Genomic DNA, 24,489 nt, shown 5'->3' on the forward strand with positions numbered 1-24,489 from the left:
TTTTCTTTGATAACAAAGGAGACAAACAATATAGATCAAAGCTTAGGCTTACATTGTCCTGTGTCGTAAAAGGTTTTACAGCCTGCTTAATTCCGTTCAGAGGAAAATTCTCCCATTGTGAGAATCAATAGAAAATCTAATATATAGGATATTGTATTTATAGCTGAAATAGAGGACTTAAATCTTTTCAAATCTGATAAGTTTAGAAGAAGTAAATAGCAGTGATACTATCAAACAACGGACTGTTCGAGTTCGAGTACATATTGGAGAGGTGACTTCAGCGTTGAGACTAGAGGTAAGTTTAACTTTGCAGCCTTCACTTTTATCTCAAACACTAACATGTGTCTGGGTGTCAAACCTGTAGGTTGTGGCCTGACATATAAATATAGCAAAATCCATAAACTTAAAGTTCAAGATCCAGATTTGTACCTAACCTCATGCTTGAATTTTGTTTCTTGTGGAGAAACTATAATTTAAGCTTTTAAAATTCTTGCTTTGTGAAGATTTCATCTTTTACAGTCCAGTTCTCTTATAGACCACCATTTTTAGGAAATGAAACTTGCCCCCAAATTTAGGATGTTTGGTACCAGCATTAAACAGTTTAGACTATGAATTAATTTTAGAGCTGCATAAAATTGTCAGGTGTAATCTTTCATAGCATGTTATAACATAAAATATTCTACATGGAATATTTAAAGAAGTTAAAGTAAAGGCTTTGTGCCTTTTCAGTTACTGCCTGAGAACTGATTTCTCTCTCTTTTAGCACAGATTGCCACTATGAGCTTGACTTTATGGCTGAATAGTCATTTCAGTACAAAAAGTGATTCAAATTGTTGCATGATGTTTTGGCACTTTGTGCTGGTTATATCACCTCCAATCCAAGTTGTTTCATTATAAAAATAGACAGGATGGAAAAAGAACATCTGTCATCTTTTATGCATAGTTTTAAATTTTTCATATGTGATGTTAGTGTGTGTGGAAGGTGCTGGATGAGCCCTGGGGTTGCTGAAGGCACTGGGCTCTAAGAGCTGGTGTGGTTGGTGCAGGCAGCAAGTATGGCTGTGCCTGCAGTGCCAGCCATCCCAGCCAATCTCTTACCTCTCCCCAGCGCTTGTTCATGTTTTAAAAGAAGCCTTTCCTGGTAGATAGTTGATTGTTGATGGTTGATTGACGAGAACACAAAGGTTTGGGGGTTTTCCCCCAGTTTTAGCTCTGTTAATTGCTTGTTGGTTACAAGACATTATTGAGATTTCGGGATTACCAGTAGCATTCATGAGGTAAAAAACTATTTCCAATCTGATATTTAAACTGCAGAGACTACAGACTTGAACAAGCAAATGAGGTTGGTTTGAATACTATATAGTGTGTCTATATTAAGGCAGCTGACACACTCCCTCTGTACCCTGTCTGTATTAATAACAGGAGTCTGAGCATCAAAATTACACATACATTTTTTCATTCTTATCAGTATGTCTAGCAGATATACATCACCTTCCTTTGGCAAAGGATTGGAAAGAAAGTAATATGCAATCTTCCCCCTACATCATTGTGTTATGGCTTGTTTTGTTTTGTTTAGGTAGTGGGGCTGTAGCTTCAGCCTTTTTTTTTTTAATTTTTTATACATATAAATATATAAATACACCGGGTATTTTAACTGAGCTCTGCCCCCTCACCCTCAGGAACAATGCTGTTATCAACTATGTCCAGCTTTCAGCCCTCTTGCAGTCCCCATACATCATCTGCAGCCCAGCAAGGTGCAGAGCTGCTGCTCCAGCACCTCCTCCTGGCACCGATAGAAACCTGGCCTGCGGTGAGCCACAGCTCGCCCGGAGCAGTTGGTTTCTTCAAATGTGGCATCTCAGATCTCTCTGATTCCTGGCATGCTCTTATACCCTGGTTATTTCAAATTCAATGCACTTAAATGTGCTTTCAAAATGAATGCCTTTTGCTTAGAAAATACTGCCATTCTTTGCACTGCATGTTAAGAAGTTAGGCAGTGCTCAATTGTTCTTCTGTGTGAAAAATATTTTATCAATGATTTTTCAGTGTAAAATTGTGTTTGTTCAAAAATTATACCACTGATGTAAGTATTGCAGCTTTCTGCTAGTACTTTTATATAATTATCAAATTGCTTGCAGTACAAATCTATAGCTATTCAATGCAGATCTGTTGTAGGAATTTAACTCCAAGGGTCTGCATGTCTGTGTTAGTCCTAATAAGAAAGCACTGGATTAAAATTTGCACCCTTGACTCGAGGTTGCACCAGAAAGCAGAACAGGTGGGAAAAACCTTGACTACCCATCACATTGGGATCAACAAGAGAATATCCTAAAAACAGACTTCTGAGGATTTCAGCACCTTGTCAGAGCTGAGTCTCCTTTCATAAAAAGATATCACTTCCAAATGCATAATACATGACCTGCTTTTGATTTCTGTTGGAAATCCTTTGAATTTTACATTGTGAGTAAGTAGTGGAGCATACTTACTTACATATGGATTTAACCTTTATGACTGTCTGGGACAAAAGAGAAGGCACAGACTCCCAGCAGCTTGCTGCGTCTATAGCAGGCCACAGCTTGGGAAATGAGAGATGATTTGCCCTGTTTAAATAGTAACATATGTGTTTAAATTCTGAGGTTCTTCTACATAACATTTTATGGTGTGAAATCTCCAAGGAACTCAATTTTCAAAATACTGTATAACAAATTTAGTCGAAATTCAGCAAATTGACTTTACACTTGCTGAATATGAATATCCATGGGGGCTGTAAATGTGGCATAGCTAAACTATGCTCTGGTTTGAGATAATTTGCCTCAACAGAGCAGCTGTCAATACTTTGCAAGGGCTAACTGTAGTGAAATGAGGCAATCAGGTGTTGCTAATTACAAGGGGGGGGAGCTCCAGTGGCACAATCAGGTTAGTGCACGGTGCTTATACAAGCAGTACAAAGCCGAGCAATGCTGAGATTGTGAGTTCGAAGCCTCACCTATTATAGGTCACCCAATCCTGCTCATGCGCAGCTGGGGTCAGCCCTAATTGGGCACAGGTGGGCTTAACACAAGCTCACGCCTCCCACCTCGTAATTAGCAACACCTGATTGCCTCATTTCACTACAGCTAACTGCTGACTGCAGTACTGCCAAGCAATGATCGTCATCTTTGTGAATGGAGAAATTGAACTGTTAATTTTTTTTTTTTTTCATTAAGGTGGGATTTTGCTTTTGGTTAAAAATTCAAAAGCCTGTTGTCCTCCTTGTCCATCCTAATCCTAGCAGGAGTTAGGTCAGGTCCACCTCATGCTCTAAGCTAACTCTGCCTTGGTGGGATCCTGTGCACAGGAAGAATTGGTAAAATAGATAACCATGTGGCTGAGAACTGAAGCAGCAGAAAACGGTAAGAGGGAATTATGCTGAAATAGAAGGAGGAGGGAAATTCTGCTAGTATTTATGGGTTTTATTTTTAAATGATGCAAAAATAAAGTTTGTGGGAAAATTTTGTTGGATTTAGTTTACACAAATGTTCCTGTTGTTACAGTTAATGTGGAGAGGGGACATACAGCATAGGAATAAACTATTATCATCTTTATTTGCTAGAGTAAATGCAGAGTGAAGAGATCTGTTGCAAAAGAACAAGGAAATTGTATGTGTAGGATATAAATTCTTATCATGATAATCAGATAATGTTTTCAGCAGTCGAGGCAGCACATTAAGTGTTCTGGTATCTGTGAGTTGCCTTTCCTGACTACAGTTGATAATTTTTCAAAATACACCTCTTCATTTGCACTGAAAGGAAATATCTTTTAATCTTTTACCCTCTCCTGTAGCAAGAGAAATGCCTTCCCCCTGCATGGTACTCTCTGATAAGGCTGATTTGTTTCCCAGGTAGATATGGCTTCTGGCAGGTGTCTGGAGGACCACCTTGACAGTGCAATGGCACCACAGTGGTCAATTTCTCTTGGAGCCTTTTTACTTTGCTGTCTTCTAGGCATGCAGTTTCATCCAAAAGCCAAGGTGATGGAAAAGAACTCCAGCTCTGTCTCTATTATTTTGTAAAGAATAAGAAAAGCCCCACATCCTGTTGCTGGCAGAGGTCAGCTGTGAAATAATGAGTATCAGTGCTCTCTTCTGAGCAAACTTTTGAAAAATACTGTGTTCATTATCGAGTATTCCCTTGATTACTGAATGTTCTCATGGGTTTTTCAATGGAGAAAAACTGCAAAGTACAGGCATTGTATGCCAGGAAAATGAGAACATAGCCTTATCTCAAAATGCCTTAGCACTGCTGGGCATGTGTCTGAATGGGGACACATTCAGTGATGGTCTCAAACAACTTCCACTCTGGAAATGCAAGCTGTTTTTATCAAATACACTTCATGTGTGCAGGAGAAGCCTGTGTTCAGAGAGAACTTGGTCACTGGTCTTCAGTTTGTACCAAGATTTCCTTCTGTACAAGCATACTTAGCACAGGAAAGGTGAGGAGAGGGTACATGCCATGGACGAATTGCTGTAATTCATGTGGTGTCAAACTGATTGAGGTTTGTGTTGATGCTGGAGTGAGTGAGTCTGTTTGCAAGACAGAGACCTGGCAGTGCACCTCCCCTTGCACTTCTGGTTGTACCAGGAACTTACATGCGTAAGACAAAAACTTTCCTTTTGGAAAGGTCAGTCAGCACTCCATGTTCTTATAGAAACTTGTTAAAGGTAACTTTTACGTTCAGAGCGCAAGCCATACAATTTTTCTCCCATTCTTCAGTTGCTGTCATAGAAGAACCAAATGGTCACATATGTTTGCTGTAGGCCAGTGAGCCTTTATTCATTTCCAAGTCTTAAATAAAATCAATAAGCTACTGCCATGCTTTGTATGTTGGATGATTCATTTATATAAAGCAGAAACTGTTACTATTTCAGAGCAATGAATCAGATATTTTCCTTAGTGACTGACTTTTTATTTTTCTCATTCATGCTTTGGATTGGAGTGACAGGAGTTCTTGTTAACATGTTTGTGTAACTGTCAAATCCAACTTTTTTCAGATACCTGGAAGGAAACCACCTGACAGCTGTGCCAAAGGGGCTCTCCAACTTCAGACACCTGACACTCATGTAAGAAACACGTGTTTCAATGTCAAGAAAATTGCATGACTCTTTCTGCTCTGCTTTGGGGGTGGGAATAACTAATGAGTATTTGGGGGGGGTGCAATGACCAAAAAGCCTGAAAAACATTCTGTAATTTGAATTTGAAAATAATTTCACAGTGGCCACTGCTGCTATTAAGTGTTGATAAGGACTGGAGAAAGGGTGAGGTAACTGAGAGCACCAGAGACCATCTTCTGCAGGATCTTCCAGCCTCTGTGAGAGTACTAAGTTCTCATGCAGGCTGCTACAGTTGCATGTAGCAGATTTATCTGTGCAAAGCTATGAAAGTCATTAACAGAGGAGATGGCAATAATTTGTCTGAGCGAGGCAGTATTTATAATGCTAAGGCAATGAAATTTGCATACTTGTCAGAGAGAGACAGATCTAGACTTCTTTCATTAAATTGCTCCCTGAAAGACACAGGAGTGAAATGTTCAAATGCTATTTGAATCAGTTGTACATAGTTAGATTAAATGGGTGGAACAACCTCAGACAAAAAGAACATGGAGGAAAAACTGGAATCCTTTGTTTTGAAACAATGTTTTAGTTGGAAACATCTCTTGGTTTATTTTTTTGAGGGAGGGCAAAAACATAGAAAAATGTACTGGTTTAGCCTAAAAGACTTTTTTTTTAATGAAATATGAAATTTTTTTCTAGCAGCTGTCAATGTGAAGAGCATATGGAAATGGTATGCCTGTAATAAATTACAAAACAAGTTGGTACAGTAAATGTTCACTTTTGTTTGTATCATCTATTGATCGTTCTTCAACAATTTTGTTCATATTAGCTTATTTATTTTTGGTTTAGTGTTATGTGCTGGAAATGCACCTTAATATTTCTAAGACTGAAACTTTTTAGGGAAAACTGATGGGCTTTGCTTTTATGGCTTATTCAAACTTGGCTAACAAATATTATATACATTGACAATATGTGACTTTTCAAGTATTTTACTGTGCAGATACTATGTCATCTTTCAAAAAGACTTATTTCTCAATTGATATCTATAAATTATGTTTTCTCTGTGTGTATTTCTTCAGTGATCTGAGCAACAACAGCATAAGCATATTGGCAAATTACACCTTCAGCAACATGACTCAATTATCAACGCTGTAAGTAATCCAAAGTTTTGAAACAGTTTTAATTGCTTTTCAGACACCGTCTTGGATGTTGAACTATTAGTGTAAATCTTGCTACGTAAGCACGTGGCTTTTTTGTGGTTGAATTATGAGTTACATGATCCAAAAAAAAGTGCTGTAACTGTTCACTCTTTCTCCCAGCATCCTGAGTTACAATCGGCTTCGGTGCATTCCCATCCACGCATTCAATGGGCTCAGGTCTCTCCGAGTGCTGTAAGTACAAGTGCTGCTTCTTCAGTGCAGCTGAGGAGCAGCTTATTAGAATGCTGTTGATGGCAGGCAGTTTTTTATTGAGCAGATGGCTTTCACTTGATCCAGTAGTCATAAATATTTTCACACAATTAGCTTCAATGGATTTGCACTCAGGTGCAATATGTCCAACAATGATTAGAGCAGGTGAATGCTAAACTTTGAAAAGAAGCAATTGCATATTTGCAGGATGAATGACTTTCCTCTTGGTAGTTCAGGGACAAGAACTGTTGTGAAAGCAAGCCTCCAAGAGGCTGTCCTGTTTGTCCCTTCTACTTGAACAAGGTTAGGATGATCCAAAGCAAAGGACTTTTCTCTTTGTCTCTTTTTCTCTTTGATCCTATTTTAGAGTGTAAGTTTCCACTGGGCCCTTTAAAATATTTTCTTATAATTTAGATTTCTGTAGGCAGAACTACATAAGAGAATGTGATTTCAAGGGAAGTAGTTTAGAAGTCTCTATAGTAAAACAATGAATAAGTCAAGCTAAGTGGGTGCCTGCAGCGTTGAGGTGCCTCTCTCAAATGTCTTCAAGTTGTGAATAAAATTTCACCTTGTGTCGATTGGTAGCACATTCAGGGGTGTCCACATGGTTACTTTCTTTGAAGATCCATTTCTGCACTCTTTTTCATTCCATAATCTTCCTCTATCAAATAATTTTCTTACAACCTCTTGTGAAAGTCTTCTTTATATTGTCTTGGAGTGTGGCCTGTGGGCCTGCTTCTTGCAGCAAGCAGCTTCTCCCCAGCTTTTCTTAGGCATCTGCTAGACTGACTCCTTCTTCAGGCTTGCATGTAAAGTCTTTCACTCCCCGTGTGCCCCATTAGAAACAAATCCTGAGTTAGGGTAGCTGAGTTCTTTATGCAGATGCATGAACCCATGTGCATCTGTCAAGTCAGAGAAGGCACCTTCCTCCCCAGGGCCCAGCAACAGGAGTGGGTCATCATTCTTAGCATAGTAAACTGAAAGCAAATAAACAAAATAGCTCATCTGTGCTGAGATTATTCAGTGTGCTGAAGGAGAAAGACCTTTGAACACTAAAGGGTCAGGACAGGGAACATGTCCTGGGTGCTTTGAAACTTGACAGTGGTATTACCTATTTTTTTTTTTTTTTTTAGTTAGATGTCATTGATATACAGAAGTTTCTGGGAATTTAGAAAGCAGTGGTTGCTGTGTTCCAGGCTCCATAAGTCTGGAGTTAAGGTGCTGACACAAACAGCTTCCACTTCAACTGTGGGAGCAGCGAAGCAATGCTGTTTGGCCCAGCCCTTGTACTGTGGTTTGAATGGTAAAATAGATATGTAGGTTTCAGTCCCCCAACTTACAGGACAGCTTTAGATTCCCAGTTTTCATTGTTAAAAACAAGATAGAAATGTGATTTGGATTTGTTGTTTCAAGTTTGGCCTGGGACTCTCATTTCTAGTGTGCTAGGATGGTCGCATTTGAGCTGTTTCACAAGTCCTGAAATACAGCTGCAGATTAATGTATTCTGTTTCATGGCCAAATAAATTATTCCATATGGAGCTGTCTTCTGGCCTGCTTCTGATAGGCAAGTCAGCTTGATTAGAACTAGTTTGGGGCTATCTGCCCTGAATTACAGTGTAGATATACCATGCCTCACTCCTTCCAGTTGCTACAATTTGTCACTTCTGTTCTTGCAGGACACATATGGACAGAATCAAAGGGCAATATTTTAATAACAGGTGTCATCTTTTGGCTTTTTAAAATGTCCTACTAAGCAAATTGAAATTGAAAAAATACCGTTCTTTGAAAGAGAAGCCCTTCCCTGTCTTGCAGAGAGCAAGGAGTGAAATGAAGCCTAAATGGGAATCTCTGCCTCTGTTTCATGCATTTAGAAGTCTCCAGACTGATTTGATTTAGTATGGCACACAAAACTCTGGTATTAGCTACAATTTTTGCCACACGTCATCTATGTTGTTATTAAAAATCATGTCTCCAGAATGAAAATGTCTTCTGAGTGACAGTGTGCAATCTGTTATTGTCAGTTATTTAGTATCCATATTCTTAGGGGAATTTAAAAGGGAAAACATCTGCACAACAATTTCCACTTTTTTTTTTTCTTTCAGTTTTGTTTTGTTTTTTATACAAAGAATATAGAGATCTCATTACCTGTAGCTGTTCATTCCTTTGAAGAGAGCAAACCTTTCTCGTATAGGCTTCTGTCTTCCAAATTCCACGTTTTCTTTAATTTTTACTTCTCTATAGTAAGTCAATAAAGTAAATGTGTTTGTGATGAAGCTGATCTTAGATATCTGGTTCTGTTCTCTTTCAAGGACTTTTCAACACAAGCTCAACTAAAAAACCTTCAGAGTAAACATGCTTATGTTTATATATATGCATATATATCAGTATTTACACAATCAGGTCTTAAGTCTTGAGTCCTTATGTAGCTTATCCATAATGGCAGCCAAAGTCTGATGAAATTGCTCCACGGCACTCTTAAGAATTTGTTTAGTAAGCAACAGTTGATATCAGTGGGTTTTTGCACCAAAGCTATTGCAGTGAAAAATTGTGGGTTTGGGTTTTGGTTTTGTTTTGGATTTTTTTGTCCAAAACTCATCTTTCTAGAAGCTAAATTTAAAGACATTTTAAAAGCTGAGATTGAGACAAATTACTTATAAATATTGGGAGTCTCTGTTAAACATAAATGGACTGTTTTCAAGATTATTTTCATTGTGTGACAAAGTTGTAACTTCTGACATTTTATCCTAATTTAATTAGGAGGCTAAGTCCAAAATTAAAAATAGTTTCTCAGATCACTAGAATTTTTCCATGTTATAGTTATGAAAAAAAAACCAAACCAAAAAAAAACCCCAAACCCCCAAAAAACAGTTAAAATTAGCTACAAGATATTCTACTACTTTGAGATATTCCAGTTTTACTGAAAACTGACCTGTATTTACTGTAGTTCAAAGCTTGCACATACATAATAGTATGTGTGATGACAAAACTGCCATTCATACTCGCCAGGCACAATTTTGGAAGCAGTTTTTACAATGTACTTTCAGTGATGCTGCACTAATTCGACCTCATCATTATTTAGCTTTGTTTCTTTTCTTTCTTTCTTTTGCATGGCAGAATGACTACTTGTACAGTTCTAGAAACTGTAACAGGTGCTGCTGTTAGTAGCTTTGAGCATTAAGCCACACTGTAGCTTCCACTTTCTTTGACATCTGAGTTGTGCTGGTTCCTGTGGGGCTGGGCATCCTCTAGGGTTCATTCTAGGTGTTTGCCCTTGATAGGGTGTGGCTCTGTATCACATTTCTGTCTCTACAGCGCTGATCATTGTTACTGAAAAAAGTATCCCTTTTGTGTCTATGGAAACCTAGCCTTACGAGACAATGGGCTAGGAGGACTTGGGAACAGTTAGTAAACAGGTAGTTAAAGGAAAAAACCCCAAAGGATGTTTAATTAATATCCTTACCTGATAAATATGTGAGATTACAAGTAAAAGAAATTTTTTATTTCAAGAATTCATTTGTGGTTTTTTTCGTGCTCTGAGAGGAGTTCCACATCACCTTAAATTCATAGCCCTGCTATTTACCCATGTTTATACAAGAGGATACCTGGAAATTGTGCTTTTGAGGGAGAACACACACATCAATGTGTGAGCTTTAACTGACCAAATGTTTTAAGATTTTGCTTGACCAGTTGTTTAAAATTGTTTTTGTTATAAAGATATGTTGCTGTTGTTGATCCAGGAGGAAAAAGATTTTATTGCACTGTTGAACCGTCTTGTCACTATTCATTATTGTGAGTTTTAAGTTTTTTAGCATTTAGCATTCATGCATAGGTGATGATGTTGCTGACATGATTTTTTATTGCAGACATTTGCATCCAGGAAACATATTTCAGTGTTTGAGATATGTAGTCAAGCCAATCATTCCAAGTGGTTTTACATTTTTTGATAATTTTACTTCCTTATATATAAATGGCTTTGTCATTCTTGAGGTTCTCTTGGAATAAGGTTTCAGGGCATCTTGGAAGGATGATGCACCCCTTCACAGAATAAACACAACTGATAGGACAGAAAGAGATATATATAAATTCTGTTGTCTGCTCAGCATTGTCTTGCTGATCTTTAAGTAGTTTTAAAGATCAGAATATCAGCTCATTATGAGAGGCTGCTATTTTAAATATCCTTATTTCATTGCAGAAGGGAACATACTGACAAAGAGTTGTTGATCAGGCCTAATCTTGAATCCTCAAGACAACAAAAATTCTCATTGTGTAATATCTGTTGGGTATGAGTCAATTGGAGATTCTGTATAGAATTAGTGAGTGTTCTTTATCTGGAGTTACTTTGTGGGAGCTCCTATCATTCCTGTTTGAAATAATTGCTTGGAGATCCATCCTTATATGCTAAGTATTCTTAATTATTATTATTAATGGCCAAAAAGCTAGGTATGCTTTAAACACAATTACAGAATAAGGATATTGGAAGGGGGTTTGGAATCAAGAACTGGAGAGAGGTGCCAGCAGGATATCTCAGCTGTAATTTTTGTGGTTTCATGCTCTGTAGAAAAACTTGGCAGCACAATGAGACAGAAAATGCAGTTGTGATGAGCAGCTGTGAAACATGGTAGTGGTAGCATTGCTTATGCTTACATAGTTCTCAGCCATGGTAGGGCCCAACCTTGAGGGAGACAGGATAAGGTATATCTTCCCCTGGTGAGTCTGCTTTTTCTTTGCTGTTTGTATGCTGGTATAAGGTCATGGCTAAAGGTTGAATTCATAAGAATTACAAGGCATCATATAGATTATGGTGAAGCTTGTAAGTGGTGTTAGGGAAGAAAGGATGCAAGAAGCAATGCTTTTATTTTTGTTTCGGGCACTTGTGTATTTCCATGGGCCCAGGTGTTTGGTTGGTTTCGCATAAACTCACTATGCACCATTTCAGGAATCTGAACAGTGATGGAAATAAAAAAATAAGATGTGGTTGCTGTGTTCAGCGAATCACCAGGTAAATTAGAAAAGAAATTACTCAAGGGAAAGTGCTGCTCCAAAAACAACACACAGTGGGTTTCTTTTTTTTCTCTGCAATGTCTGGAACACTGACAATAATTCCTGGACCTGGGAAAGAGGACAAAGAATTCAGGAGTTTGCTATAACTGAACCAGCTCAGGAGAGATGTGCAAAAGAAAATATGATTTTTTAAATGTTGCTGCTCTTTTCCTTTGCAAGTTTTCTACTAACTTTTGTTTAAGAAATGGCTGAGATCCAGCAGAATTGATTCATAATTGGCCCCTTACAAGACCTTTCTGTCTGTTATTATTTGACTTCATAACCTAGTCCTCATTGACATGCAAACTAGAAAAGTTATAATAAACCATAAATGCTTTCCTCTGTTTTTTGGGGTTTGTTTTCATTCTTTTTGCCAGATAATTATTTAGTGAGGCAGGGAATGCAGAAGCTGAATAGCTGATTTTACTTCTTTATAAAATAAAATCTTACATGATTGTGTATCTTCTCTGGTGCATTTTCTGGATAGCTGCTCTGCACTTATCACCCCAAGCATCCTGTGCCCTCCCACAATCTCATTTCTTGCTGTGTTTTTTCCTGGCTCGTTGTAGCCTTGGTGCTGCAAAAAGCACTCTTCCTCTCTATTTGTCTGTCACAGCCTCTGGTGGTGGTACCCTACTTTTTAGCAGTGTCTTCAGTTGAAATTGCAATGAAAACCACAGGTAATCAAAAATTATTATTTTTACTCTTGTGTCTGCCACTTTGAATGCAAGTGTTGCCATATTCAAGCAGCAAGAACACACATAAATGTCTGCTTTAGATAGAATGGTAAAACCCCTGAAAACCCTGCTAGAAAAATGTTAGTTTCTTTTTGCAGTGCATATAATGCTTTAAAATGACTAATAACAAGTATTTTCTCTTCATAAACTTATTTGTAAAACAGATTTTTAAAATATCACATGAAGGTGGTTTTCCTACTCTAAGAATGGGAAACCAGGATGTAAAGCACATCTATATTTGCCCCTGTGAACCCTTGTTCCCTCCTGCCACCTCTCTGAAGTCAATACTTAATTTAACTTTCACAGTTCCTATTTTCCCTCTTCTTCTTTTTCTGTGTTTCTCACCAATGGGATTCTATGAAAGACTATAGGTACGTATGTGAGGGTCTGTTTGTCTCAATACACTTGTAATAACACAAGCAGTATGTCGCCTTTTTAATTCAAAACATTCAAAACAGTCACAGACTGTTCCGATCTAGAAGCAGAGGTAATAAAGCATGGAAGCTCATGAGTTGTGAAGCTCAAAGAAACTCTCAAAGAAACAAAATTAAATATTCTTCTTATCCACTGATTGCTATTCTAATCTACCCCACTTCTGGGGAACAGATAAAATACTGTTGTTTGATACCTGCCTGCTTCTCCCCTCTTCTAGGACGCTCCATGGAAATGATATTTCCAGTGTTCCTGAAGGTTCTTTCAATGACCTGGTATCTCTGTCCCATCTGTAAGTACTTCTGTCTGGGTTTATGTGTTTGCTCAATGGTTTCATATTTAGACAACAGTATATATTATTACAAATTTAAAATTGTATAGCTTTTCTGGTTTTCCTGCTCACTTTCCTTATTCTGCTCTGGGTATTAATAATGTCTCTGCTTGAAGGAAATAAAAAAGTACTAGAACCTGTTGTTATTAGTAACCAAAATATTTTCTTAAGGAAAACCAAATGAGCAAACCTGACAGTTTCCTCTTCTTTGCACTTGGTGTTTCAGGCTTCTTTCAACATTGTCTACATAAAATGCAGGGAGTGTTATGGTCTGAGGGTGAGACAGGAAACCTCCCACAAAGAGCAAATATTAAGCAAATGTGAATTCTTTGCCTAATAAGTATCATATGTTTTGCATACTGAAATATTGTCAATATATGAACTTGCTGATGAATCACTGCTTCAGACATATATATTTAATCATATGGAATTTGATCTTTTCACAATATTAATACTGTATTCCATAATTTGAAAAAATTGTCAAATGTTTCAGATATTTCAGGGTATTACTGGTATGTTGGTAGAGCTTCAGGATGTTTTTCAATGCAGTTCAGTTAATCTAAGAACTTCAAAGACAAAGAGCTGCATTTTTTACAAAATAACCTGAAAGTGTAACAGTGCCAAAAGAGATAATCCCTGAGATAATGTGTGGTACTTTGCTTCATTGGAGAATAGATGTAAAGCAAAAGCAATTTTGCGAAGCATGTTTCTTCATTACTGTCCTCAAGTAACCAGGGGGTTGGGTAATGTCTTGGTGCTTTTGTGAACTGGTAAGTTTTACAAGCTGGTATGGATACTTTCTCTCTGATGCTGCCGTCATGCACATGAATTGATGTGGATGTATGCACATGCCAGGACATGCAAACATATAGACATGCTTTTAACATAGGTTTTATATCTCTGATTCTCTCTTTGCAACCTTAAAGATGCCCTCCATTTGCCTGGATGCAAGGTTCAGTTCATATTTACATATTTTCTGATTAGCAAATATGTCCTTTGACTATTGCTGTCTGTTTAACAGCTTTCTGCCTCAGTTTCTCTCTGGACAATAAATAATAAAGACAAGTCATATTGGTAGGGACAGAAATAATATGTGAGTAACTTAGGCAATTTCATCTTCAGCTGAGAAATAACATCTGTTTCAAGCTTAGGCCTTGTTATGTAAGTCAGAGTAAATACTCATATTCTGCAGAATTTATTTCTTCATCCTGTTCACAGTATAGTCAGGTCAATTTGTATGTTTTTTTGTAATGGAAGTCCAACTGACCTGAAGCCCTGAACCTCCTTTTAGAAGCAGTGACACCTTTCACACTGGGAACCTGGCTTCCAAAGGTATTTTTAGAACTCAAGAGGTAAACATATCATGCCCCATTTGTTTGGATTTTCCTTAGAGTTTTAAATGGAGTGCAGATACAATTTTCCTGGGTAAACTGTTCACCTTAGAGAGTGATAAAAACCCCTTTGGCCCAATACAATCACTGCAGTCTGTCTGTTTAGATCTATGTGCTGCCAGAAATGTAAAATACACGAAGCTCAGATGAACAGTAATAAATAGAATCCATAAAATAAATAAGGCCTATCTGGGGTGTAATTTGCACGGATGAACAATTGAATTTTACAGTCCACTTCTGCTCTCCAGTTCCTTATAGAGGATTCTGAAACTTTGAGCACCCACAGTGATTTTGCTTTTCACTTGCCAGAGAAAGCTGTGCTTATTCAAACAGAGTCATACATAATTGAAAATAAATTCCTTTTTAGCTCTTCCTGATATATAGATCTTGAAAGAGAAAGCATGCACTGGAATGATTTTGAAAACGATACAAGAGGTTGCTATGCATGGGAGAAAAAAATTGTTAAATTTACAAGCTGTGTGGCTACAGCAGAATAGGTATTACGGCTGGAGAAATCTGACTACCAAGCTGTTGAGCAAGATGATCAGCCAGGGCCTTCAGCATCACTACAGTGTGGGGCCTGATGAGGCAGAGTATCAAATTAACCTTTAGTATTGCAAAGAAATGTTTGTGTAGCAGAGACAAGACTGTTGGTTATAGTCAGTCTTTTGTAATAGCTTTAAATTGGTCTGTAATCGGAAGAGCAAAACTGAGATGCAGATACTTCAGTCACTTTTTCCATAGCTGCTTAAAGCCTGCAAGATAAACATCAGTGGTTATGAAGTAACTATTGTAACTGTGTAGCTGATATGTCTTACTAAAGGCAGAGAAAGGTTTGTCTATGGTGTACACACGCTGTTTTCTTTGCTGCTTATTACTTTATTCACTTGAATAACATAATTGGCTGTTTAAACCCTGAATCTGTGAAATTGGTTTAGTCCAATGCAGGGATAAAAATGTTGCAGCACTACTTAAGGATGGCATACATTACTAACCAAAAACCCACAATCTGAGAGGGTAGAACTGAGACCTTCTTAGGTCAGTTCCTGCATTTGCTGCTCTCCCCTTTCATTAATACACACAACTCTGTAACTGACTCAGTTTCCAAACACCACCCAGGCCCCTCAGTTGACCCCCTCAGACTCTCCAAAGAACCCCTTCGAAATGGGTGCTGTGTACAGCAGGGGGTTCTCTCAGGCAAATTTTCAATAAAGACCTCAGATTTCTAATCTTGTTAAATCATCTCATCTTTACTCAAAATTATATTAGTTATGTAACTAACTATAAAAAAATAAGCTGACCACTCTTCTGTTTCTCCACATCATTATGCTTACTTTAAGTGATGTTGTTCTAAGTTGCCTAAAAAAAAACAAACCAAACCAAAACCAAAAAAAAAAAAAGTGTCTGAACAGAAATAGCTGCACAACATTTTGAAAATGCTGCTGATGGTATTTCATTACAGCACAAGATATTTTTACCTTCTTGAAACATTTTGCTATAGTGGGCAAAGAAATAGAGTGTATTAGAACTCATGAATGAAAATACAAGAATTCACTGTAGTTGCTAGAAAATAAGAAAGAAAAAAAAAAAAAAAAAAAAGGAGGAAGAGAAAGGGAAAAAGAAAAACAAAAACCACAAACCACCTCAAACAAAAGAACAGAAAAGATAAATGTGGTAATTTCTGCAGTTGTATAACAGTGTTCATGGTAATCATTTCTAGTATCTGTAAATCAGCTTTATTTCATATTTAGTTTGTAAAGATAAATTAACACAGTAACAAGCTTTCCACTGTCCCCCCACTCCCATTGTATATATGGCAGTTGCTCAACACTGAAGTTAATTTCTCGGTCCAGCTTTCACTGTTGCATTTTGTTTAACCTTGGACAAGTGAACCAGTTGATCACAGTTACAGGGTCAAAAAGTCAACACAAGTTTTTTTCCATTGTAAGCAATGGATTTACAAAAGGAATGGATGGAGATTCTTTAATACTGTGCTGCAGTATACATTTAATTTTGATGAATGAGCCCTAGACAGGGTTTGAACCCATGAACTTTCATTATGAATCTGTCTAGGGCACAGGGGGTTCATTAGTCACTCGTGTAGAAATGTATCAACAAATTTACCAAGGTTTCTGTCTTACTACTCTGTCTGATGTTTTTATTTGAAAGAAGCTCGAGTTTAAAACACCATCTTAAAAATAGCAGAAATGCTTCGATTTATTGCATTCTTTACTATTGCTTTCCTATGCTAATCTTCATTTAGTTACTTTTCCTCCCATGACAATTCAAGTGTTGTACATAAGCCTTAAATTCAGAATAGTTAATTCAGACTTCTTATATGTGTTTCCTCACACTTTCAAAAACTAGCTGTTTTTACACTGACTCTTCTGAAGCCTGAACTTTGCTTGTAGTTGACTGATTGCATGAAAAGACACTTTCTTTAAGGGAAAAAACAGTATAGATGAGTCAAGGCAGCACCTAACTTGAAGGTAAAAAGGTTTGTTTTCTTTTGGGTAGATTTTCATGAATAATGAAAAGGTTCTGTGAATTATAATTGCACAGCGTGGATGCATCTAATTCAACCATACAAGCAAACTCAAGTGATAGGATAACCAGCAAATGTGCTTTCAAAGCCATAAACAAACTTAGCAGACACCAAATTGCAGTTGTGAAAACAGGGGTATGTTTCACGTAGCGAGAAAGCATTAAAATGAGTCATCAGATACAAATGAAATCACAGAATTTACTGTTAGAATATGTTCTGAAGGCCACAGACCTAAATAAAAGAGAGCAATGTGATAAATTTGATGAAAGCAGTATGTCTGGCAACACTGCTCAAGCACAATTTCTAGACAAAGTGATTTATTATTTGAAAAAAAATTATCTGTTGTTTGGTATTTATGCAGCCTAATTAACGGTGGAAAGAAAGAAAGGATGGTAATACTAGAGGAGATAAATCTGTAAGATTTCCTGAATACTCAGAAGAACTTTCCCACATTTTGAAGCTAAAGCATTCCTGTAAAAGTGGAGAATAAAATGCGCTTTGATGGGATGAGGGGTGTTATCTTTGCTTGTAAGCTAAAATACCTGCTGTTAATTATTTTACACCACTAGGGCTCTAGGTACCAACCCCTTGCACTGTGATTGCAACCTCCGCTGGCTCTCTGAGTGGGTGAAGGCTGGGTACAAAGAGCCCGGGATAGCCCGATGCAGCGGGCCGGACACCATGGTGGACAGGCTGCTGCTCACAACACCAACTCACCACTTCCAGTGCAAAGGTGAGTGGTGCAAGCTGGGAGGTTCTCTGTTCTCCCATGTTGCTTTTCCTCACGTACAGTGCTTTATTTTTATGCTATTGGAAGCTGTTTGGTTTTGAAGCAAGCTGGGTGGGGGAGCAGTGTTCGGCTTTCACTTTCTGAACCATCACAGTACATTCCAGCTGCATTTTCAACAGTTCTTCCACAAAGTGGAGTTAACTGCCCCACTGAAAGGAAAACCAACAAACCTCACAAGGGTTAGTATTCCTGTTGCTCACACCAGATTATAGTGGCAAGTTGGTATATAGGATGTTGTTAGAACTTATTTGAGCAAATATGTTGGTTTTGGCCTTCTACCTACCCCAGAAAACTTTAGTAAAATAAGGGTTATTTTAAAAATATAGAGTGCTCTAGTTATTATGTACATTTACTTAAAAACTGAGAAACTGAGAATTCTTCCAGAAAGCAAGTATTTACCAAAACTACATTTCAGTTGAAGATATACAAATGGTCCTCACCAACTCCTCATCAGAACTGGAAATTATCAAAGGTGTTTGATGTCTGCATACAGGAGACATGCATTCAGGAGAGGGTTGAGGTGCAGTTATTGGTGATTAGAGAAGGTTAATGATAGCAATATGCTGCATTAGGGTCCACTTAGACAGAGTGTACTTTTTTTTGTGGGTAGCTTATCAGTGAATGTAGAGTAGCATATACCTATATGTTCCTAATGTAAAAAAAAATATGGAGGTTCACTTACCAGCGCACAGGAGAAGATGTAATTATATTTATAGTGTAAAGATGGGTCAGTAGCCTCTCCTGGAAATGAAAATGAGGGCATAAAGACTGGTTTTATGTCTCTCAGAGTGACAGGCACATTTACAGTACCACTTGGAAGCATAATTTTATAGAAGCTGGCATTAAAGTGCTGAACAAACAAATGATGGTGTTGAGGTGGGTTTAGAACACAGGTTCCCAAGTCTGAGCTGAAATTTATGTCCCTTCAAATATGTATTTAATAACTGTAACCTTATAATTTAATTACTTTCAAGTGTCAGTTTCAAAACTATCAGGACTTCATAAGAGTCTCTCAAATGTGAAGTACAAATACACCTTAAATAATAAAAATATCAAATATTCTCACAAAGTGAAACAAAGGAAAGAAGTGTATTTATGTGTTTAACATGGTCTGAAATTTAATCCAGAAAGACAGGCTAAACAAGACATTTTATTCTGAAACTGTGATATATCAATAGGTAAGCTCAATATCTCTCAAAATGAAACAAGCATTTTTTATGCAAGAAGTAGGTAAACCTGTGATCCAGACTATTAAAGACAGCTCTATGTTTTAAATGTAAATCTTAGTTGATGGGCTTTCTGCTATCCTAACTGTATCCATGGCTTGCTTTATCTGTGTAGAAAAGGAGAAAAAAAGTATTGATTCAGAGGTAGTCTTCAGACAAGCAGAAACTCTGGGCAAGTGGCACTAAACTCCAAGAAGCTCCAGACCCCAGTCCCCTTTTCTCATCTCAATACATACATTTTGAAAACCAACACATGATTTGATAGTCTAACTGAACCCCTTTCTCATGCTGATATTTAAGATCCAATGCCTCATGCTGCTCTGTCTGGGCATCAGTGATACTCTTCTATGGTAAAGCAACAGGATTTGTTACAACGTGAAGTTCAGGTTTAGCCTTGCAGCCTGTGCATGTGACAGAGCTCAGGGTGGGCTGAACCCTTTGTTCCCCTAAAAGCCTGAGTCACTGCTGCAGAAGTCAGCCCATGCTGAACATGGTACATATAGATGCTTGTGTAAAGGGAGTGCCTGAATGTGCTCTGTGGCCTCCAGTTACTTTTACATTAAAAAAAAAAAAAAAAAAAAAAAAAAAAAAAAATTTATTGTTTTTTAAAATATGTTTTTAGCCCGTGATTGAGCAGAAGGTTATGTCTCAGCAAAGCCAAGAAAATGAAAGTATGTGATGTGCAAATCATGCAAACTCAGCTCAGCTCTGCTTTTTATTAAATTGCCCTCCTAGCTATGCAGTAGAGGAAAAGCATGTTCTGGGCTGAGGGCATTTTGCTGTATGGATGTATAAATCAAATCCACAAAGGCAAACTGATGAACTGCTTAACTGCCAGGAACTAACACTGTTCTTATTAGCTCCTACATTGATTAGCTTTGATCTATGCCATAGGAATAAATGAAAATGTATGCCTGTGTATTAATAAATAAATAAATAATAGAACAAATCCTGGCTTAGTGACCTCTAAATCTAGAAGAGCTGCATTGCTGGCTGTCTTATGAGCTCTCCAAGGAGCTACCTTCATATATTCTCTACCTTAAAAGTAACTCAGGTTTGCCACATTCCACCCTCTGCCATTGCCTGAAATGTTATTTCCTCTTGCTGTCCTAACTCCAGGTTAAAAACATATATGACGTTTGATTAGACATAAATACAAAGAAGAGGATGACAACAGTCTTTTGGTTCATTTTTTGGATTTGTTACTCCTTGTGTGTTTTTAATTCATTATCACAATACACTCTGCAGTCAACTGTGCCCTGTTACCAGACCACTGTGTTTAGCTCTCTGGCCCTGATAACATCACCATCAGTATAAGATGTTGGCTTGACACTGCCGTTGCTTTTCAGCTGAAACTCCTTGGTAGCTATTTCTGCCATATTCTTACCCCCTTTGGTGCCATAGAGGTATTCAAAGTTAATTTTAAAAGGTTTATATCTCATACAGAATAGTCCAAAGAAAATCCTTGACTAGAAGGGTTTTTTTTCATGGCTAGTTTTGGTAACATTCAAGAGCTCCACTTTTGAATATCAAGTATAAGTTTCTTTTCTTCACTTCCAGGATGTTTCACAATTTGCTCCTTCTTATGATCTGTTATGTAACAGGAGCTCTGTGCCCACTTGGGATTAATATGGGACCACTATTAAGTTATTTTAAAACCTGTGTCCTTCAAAAATGAAATGAAATTATTTTAGGGTCTTTACTGCTCAACATGATTAAAGTCCTTTTAAATCTAATACTTTTAAAGTATTAGGTTTTATTTTTTACATGTAAAAGCCTCTAAGTTACTAATATCTGAAATAGTCATTTCAAAATGAGCATATCTTAAGCTGTAAATATAGCTCTCTAAATTAGCTTTCTGTAAAGTCTCAACATAAAATATTAACGGATTTATATACTTAGTATTGTTTCAATCTGTTCACCCACAATCACTGCTTCTTAGAGTTCTGTTAAAATTAATTGGTTTTTAGTTTAAGCATGGCCATGTGTGTTTACCTGCATATATTTACACATCTGCATATTTGTTTGTGTTGCATTTTGCCAAGATAGCTGATGTTGTTAATCACTCTTCTGGACAGAACAGGATACGTTTTGAACTCTGTTAACATTGAGCATGGTAGAGCACTTTGCAGCTAAACATTAACATAAGCCTCCAACTAAATCTTATGCATATTTTTTATTTCTACTGTTGGATCTGCACTTTCATTCTTATAACCAGCCATAGAAATGTCGTGTTACAGTTCCCTAGGGGTTTCTGTTGCAGAATTTCCAGCCCTGAGTGAAGGAGAAATTGCTGAAAGTTATCTATGGATAAGCCCACTTTCTGGGAATTCCCAACACGTTTTTTCAGAGCTAGTGTTTGCATGTCTGGGAGAATATATGCATCACTGAAGGCTGCGTAGCACTTGATCTAAGTACTTAAAACCTCTCTGGTCACTGGGAATCCCACGCTGTTGTGCAGAGTTGCACCCACAGCATGTTCATTTGTGCCAATGAGGGTGAGTACTATGTTAGGAAAGAATGTGTGTGTGAATACAGGAAGTATTAATTTTTAAATCTAGTCCTCTATTAATACACCATGTTTTGCCTTTCCAGAGCCAGCAGATATCGGTGTTGTGTCCAAGTGTAACCCCTGCCTCTCCAATCCGTGCAAGAACAATGCGATGTGCAGCAATGATCCAGTGGAATTTTATCAATGCACTTGCCCTTTTGGCTTCAAGGTATGACTACAAATGAACTACATGCAAGGCACAAAGTGTTCCCCTTCTGTGTTCTTAATTGTTGCACCATGAGAGGTCAATTTTTGCAGACAACTCATCTCAAAATGTCCTCTAGTCAAGCAAATTGTGTGTGAGCCTTCAGCTGCACCTTGCTACAAATTTTATCCAGTGTAATCAGAAAGACATTTGTTTTCTCCCTGTCCTATGGCTAAAGAGATCACCCTGAGTAGCTTGCTCTTGCTGACCCTGCTTTGGGCAGGGTGGTTGGAGTAGACCATCTCTGGAGGTCAGGTCCAACCTTGAGAACTCTCTGTTTCTGTGATGTAGAAAAGAGCGAGTGGATTTATCTTCCTTTTAATTGATTTCCTTTTGCCAGCAACACGATAGCCATTTCATAGACTGCCAAGCCAAAGAGGAGACAGTTCATATGAGAATTAAGGGCCTCTTTAGTCCACAGCGACACAAAGTTGATACTTGCTGGTTTACATCTGTTGTACACAGACTTAGTAGCAGAAAGATAACTCATCAGAACAACCACTAGCTTACCTGTGTCTGAATTCTGAACAGTAATGCCCACAGAGTGATCTGCAAGCCTGAAATCCAGTAGAGGCCAAGCACTGCATGCTCGCAGTGTCTATTTCTTGATAACACGTTTAAAAATCAGAAGAACTTGTAATTGAGTAACGCAGTTTCTTTGGTAGTGATACTTAACTGCCATTCTTAACAATGCATCACAATCCCTTAAGGCTACCAAGGGTTTGTTTCAGAGTTGATATAACTGGAAACCTAGCTCAGTAGTCAGTAGCTGAAGGATTAACTGTAAGTAGTAAATGAGGCATCTGATCTGTTCACAGCCTGGGGAGAATTGGATGTTATGGCCAAAGAAGTAGGTTGCATCCTATAGACTATGATTTTATTTGCCTCATTGGATACTTCTAACAGAGTCTTGGTCAGCTGAAGGAGTTTCTTATAAAACACAGACTAATGAGAGCTAGGGAGAAACAAACAAAAAAAAAGGAGCAAAACCAGACGTGTGAGAAGTAAGCACAAGTATCCATGTCTTACGTTCCAGGAAGGATTTAGCAATTAGTTTGATCTGATGATACCACTGTTTCCCTTCTCTATTTGCCTAGGTTATATCCCAAATGAAAGTAGAGTAATTGTAGCCAAAAAGGCCAATGGCATCCTGGCCTATATCAGGAACAGTGTGGCCAGCAGGTCCAAGCAAGTGATTCTGCCCCTGTACTCAGTGCTGGTGAGGCCAGTTCTGGGCCCCTCAGCTCAGGAAGGATATTGAGGTCCTGGAGCAGGTCCAAAAGAGGGCAACTGGGCTGGTGAAGGGACTCGAGCACAGATCCTACGAGGAGAGGCTGAGGGAGCTGGGGCTGTTCAGCCTGGAGAAGAGGAGGCTCAGAGGAGACCTCATCACTCTCTACAACTCCCTGAAAGGAGGTTGGGGTTGGTCTCTTTTCCCAGGCAACTCTCAGCAAGGCAAGAGGGCACAAGAGGTCTCAAGTTGTGCCAGGGGAGGTTTAGGTTGGACATTAGAAAGAATTTCTTTACCGAGAGGGTGATCAAGCATTGGAATGGGCTGCCCAGGGAAGTGGTGGATTCTCCGTCCCTGGAGATATTTAAAAAGAGCCTGGATGTGGCACTCAGTGCCATGGTCTAGTAACTGCAGTGGTAGTGGATTAAGGGTTGGACTTGGTGATCTCTGAGGTCCCTTCCAACCCAGCTAATTCTATGATTCTATGTCTGAAATATTGGTAAAGAGAAGATGTAAAGCTTCTTTTTGCCATCTTACCCCAGTGCCTCCATATCTAGTACTCAAGAATAATAACAATTCTCCTAAGTAATTGAAAAGCCCATTGAAAATTTCCTTTCATTAAAAACCCTTCTGCACATGGGCATATCAACCAGTAGGATCTTAAAAGTCTACACTGTCAAAAATCCATGTAACTGAAACTAAATACTTGGTAGTTAGCTGATTTGTCTTTGCAATGAAGGAAACTGGGGGTGTTCATCTCCTCAAGTTGACTGAATGGTAGTTTTAATGTGATGTTTAATACAAACTATGTTGAGTTCTTAGGATGGGACTGCCCCTAAGGGTTGCCCTTAGGATAACTTGAAAAGTAATTGATTTCAAAACTTGCAGGAAAATACATAGGTTTTTGTTTATGTGTTACTCTATGAGGCATGTGTCATGACAGATATCCAGATTATTATAAGTAAAAATTGTTGGTCATGAGTATACCTTTTTTTTGATCCTACAGTGTTTGATTTGGGTTTTTTTACAGCATTTCTGTATTAGCAAATGCATTAGTCCAGATACCTTTAGAAGACATATACAAAGTTAGGATTTATTAACAAGAGTAATCTAAAAGAATCCTTTAGTTGTATTAGCAATCACTAAGTGTGCATTAGATTTCTTATGCATCATATTACTTAGAAAGCTTTTGATAAACTCTTGAAGTGACTCAGTTGAAACATCTTGAACATCCAGTTTTTCTCCTCTTACATGCTTTGCCAGGTAACATTCAATGTGTGAATATAAAACCTAAAACCACTTGTGAGTCTCCAAGCACCAAGCTGTCATCCAAGTGTGGCAAAGAGCAAACATGCCAGGGCATGGCACTTAGTGCAGAGTTTAAAAATACTGACTGGATAAGAGTGCAGGGATAATTGGTGGAAATTTAATAAGCAAAAGAGCTGTGTGTCTTTACCACAGGTTTTTGAATAAAAATGAAATATGACAGGTCCAAATGCAAACCATATGAAA

At 38.0% G+C, this 24,489-nt stretch overlaps 1 protein-coding gene across 2 annotated transcripts in view; it reads left to right on the forward strand.

The window, feature by feature from the left end:
* Positions 1-24,489, forward strand: part of SLIT3 (slit guidance ligand 3) — a 433,002-nt gene that overhangs the window by 346,627 nt on the left and 61,886 nt on the right. For both annotated transcript variants that reach the window (XM_071759292.1, XM_071759294.1), the window contains 6 exons: positions 5,030-5,098; positions 6,169-6,240; positions 6,409-6,480; positions 12,928-12,999; positions 17,544-17,707; positions 21,586-21,710. In XM_071759292.1, coding sequence (XP_071615393.1) covers positions 5,030-5,098; positions 6,169-6,240; positions 6,409-6,480; positions 12,928-12,999; positions 17,544-17,707; positions 21,586-21,710 — 574 coding nt within the window. The remainder of the gene's footprint in view (positions 1-5,029; positions 5,099-6,168; positions 6,241-6,408; positions 6,481-12,927; positions 13,000-17,543; positions 17,708-21,585; positions 21,711-24,489) is intronic.

This window comes from Heliangelus exortis, chromosome 15 (genome assembly GCF_036169615.1).
Source record: "Heliangelus exortis chromosome 15, bHelExo1.hap1, whole genome shotgun sequence".
In the NCBI taxonomy this organism is placed as follows: Eukaryota; Metazoa; Chordata; class Aves; order Apodiformes; family Trochilidae; genus Heliangelus; species Heliangelus exortis.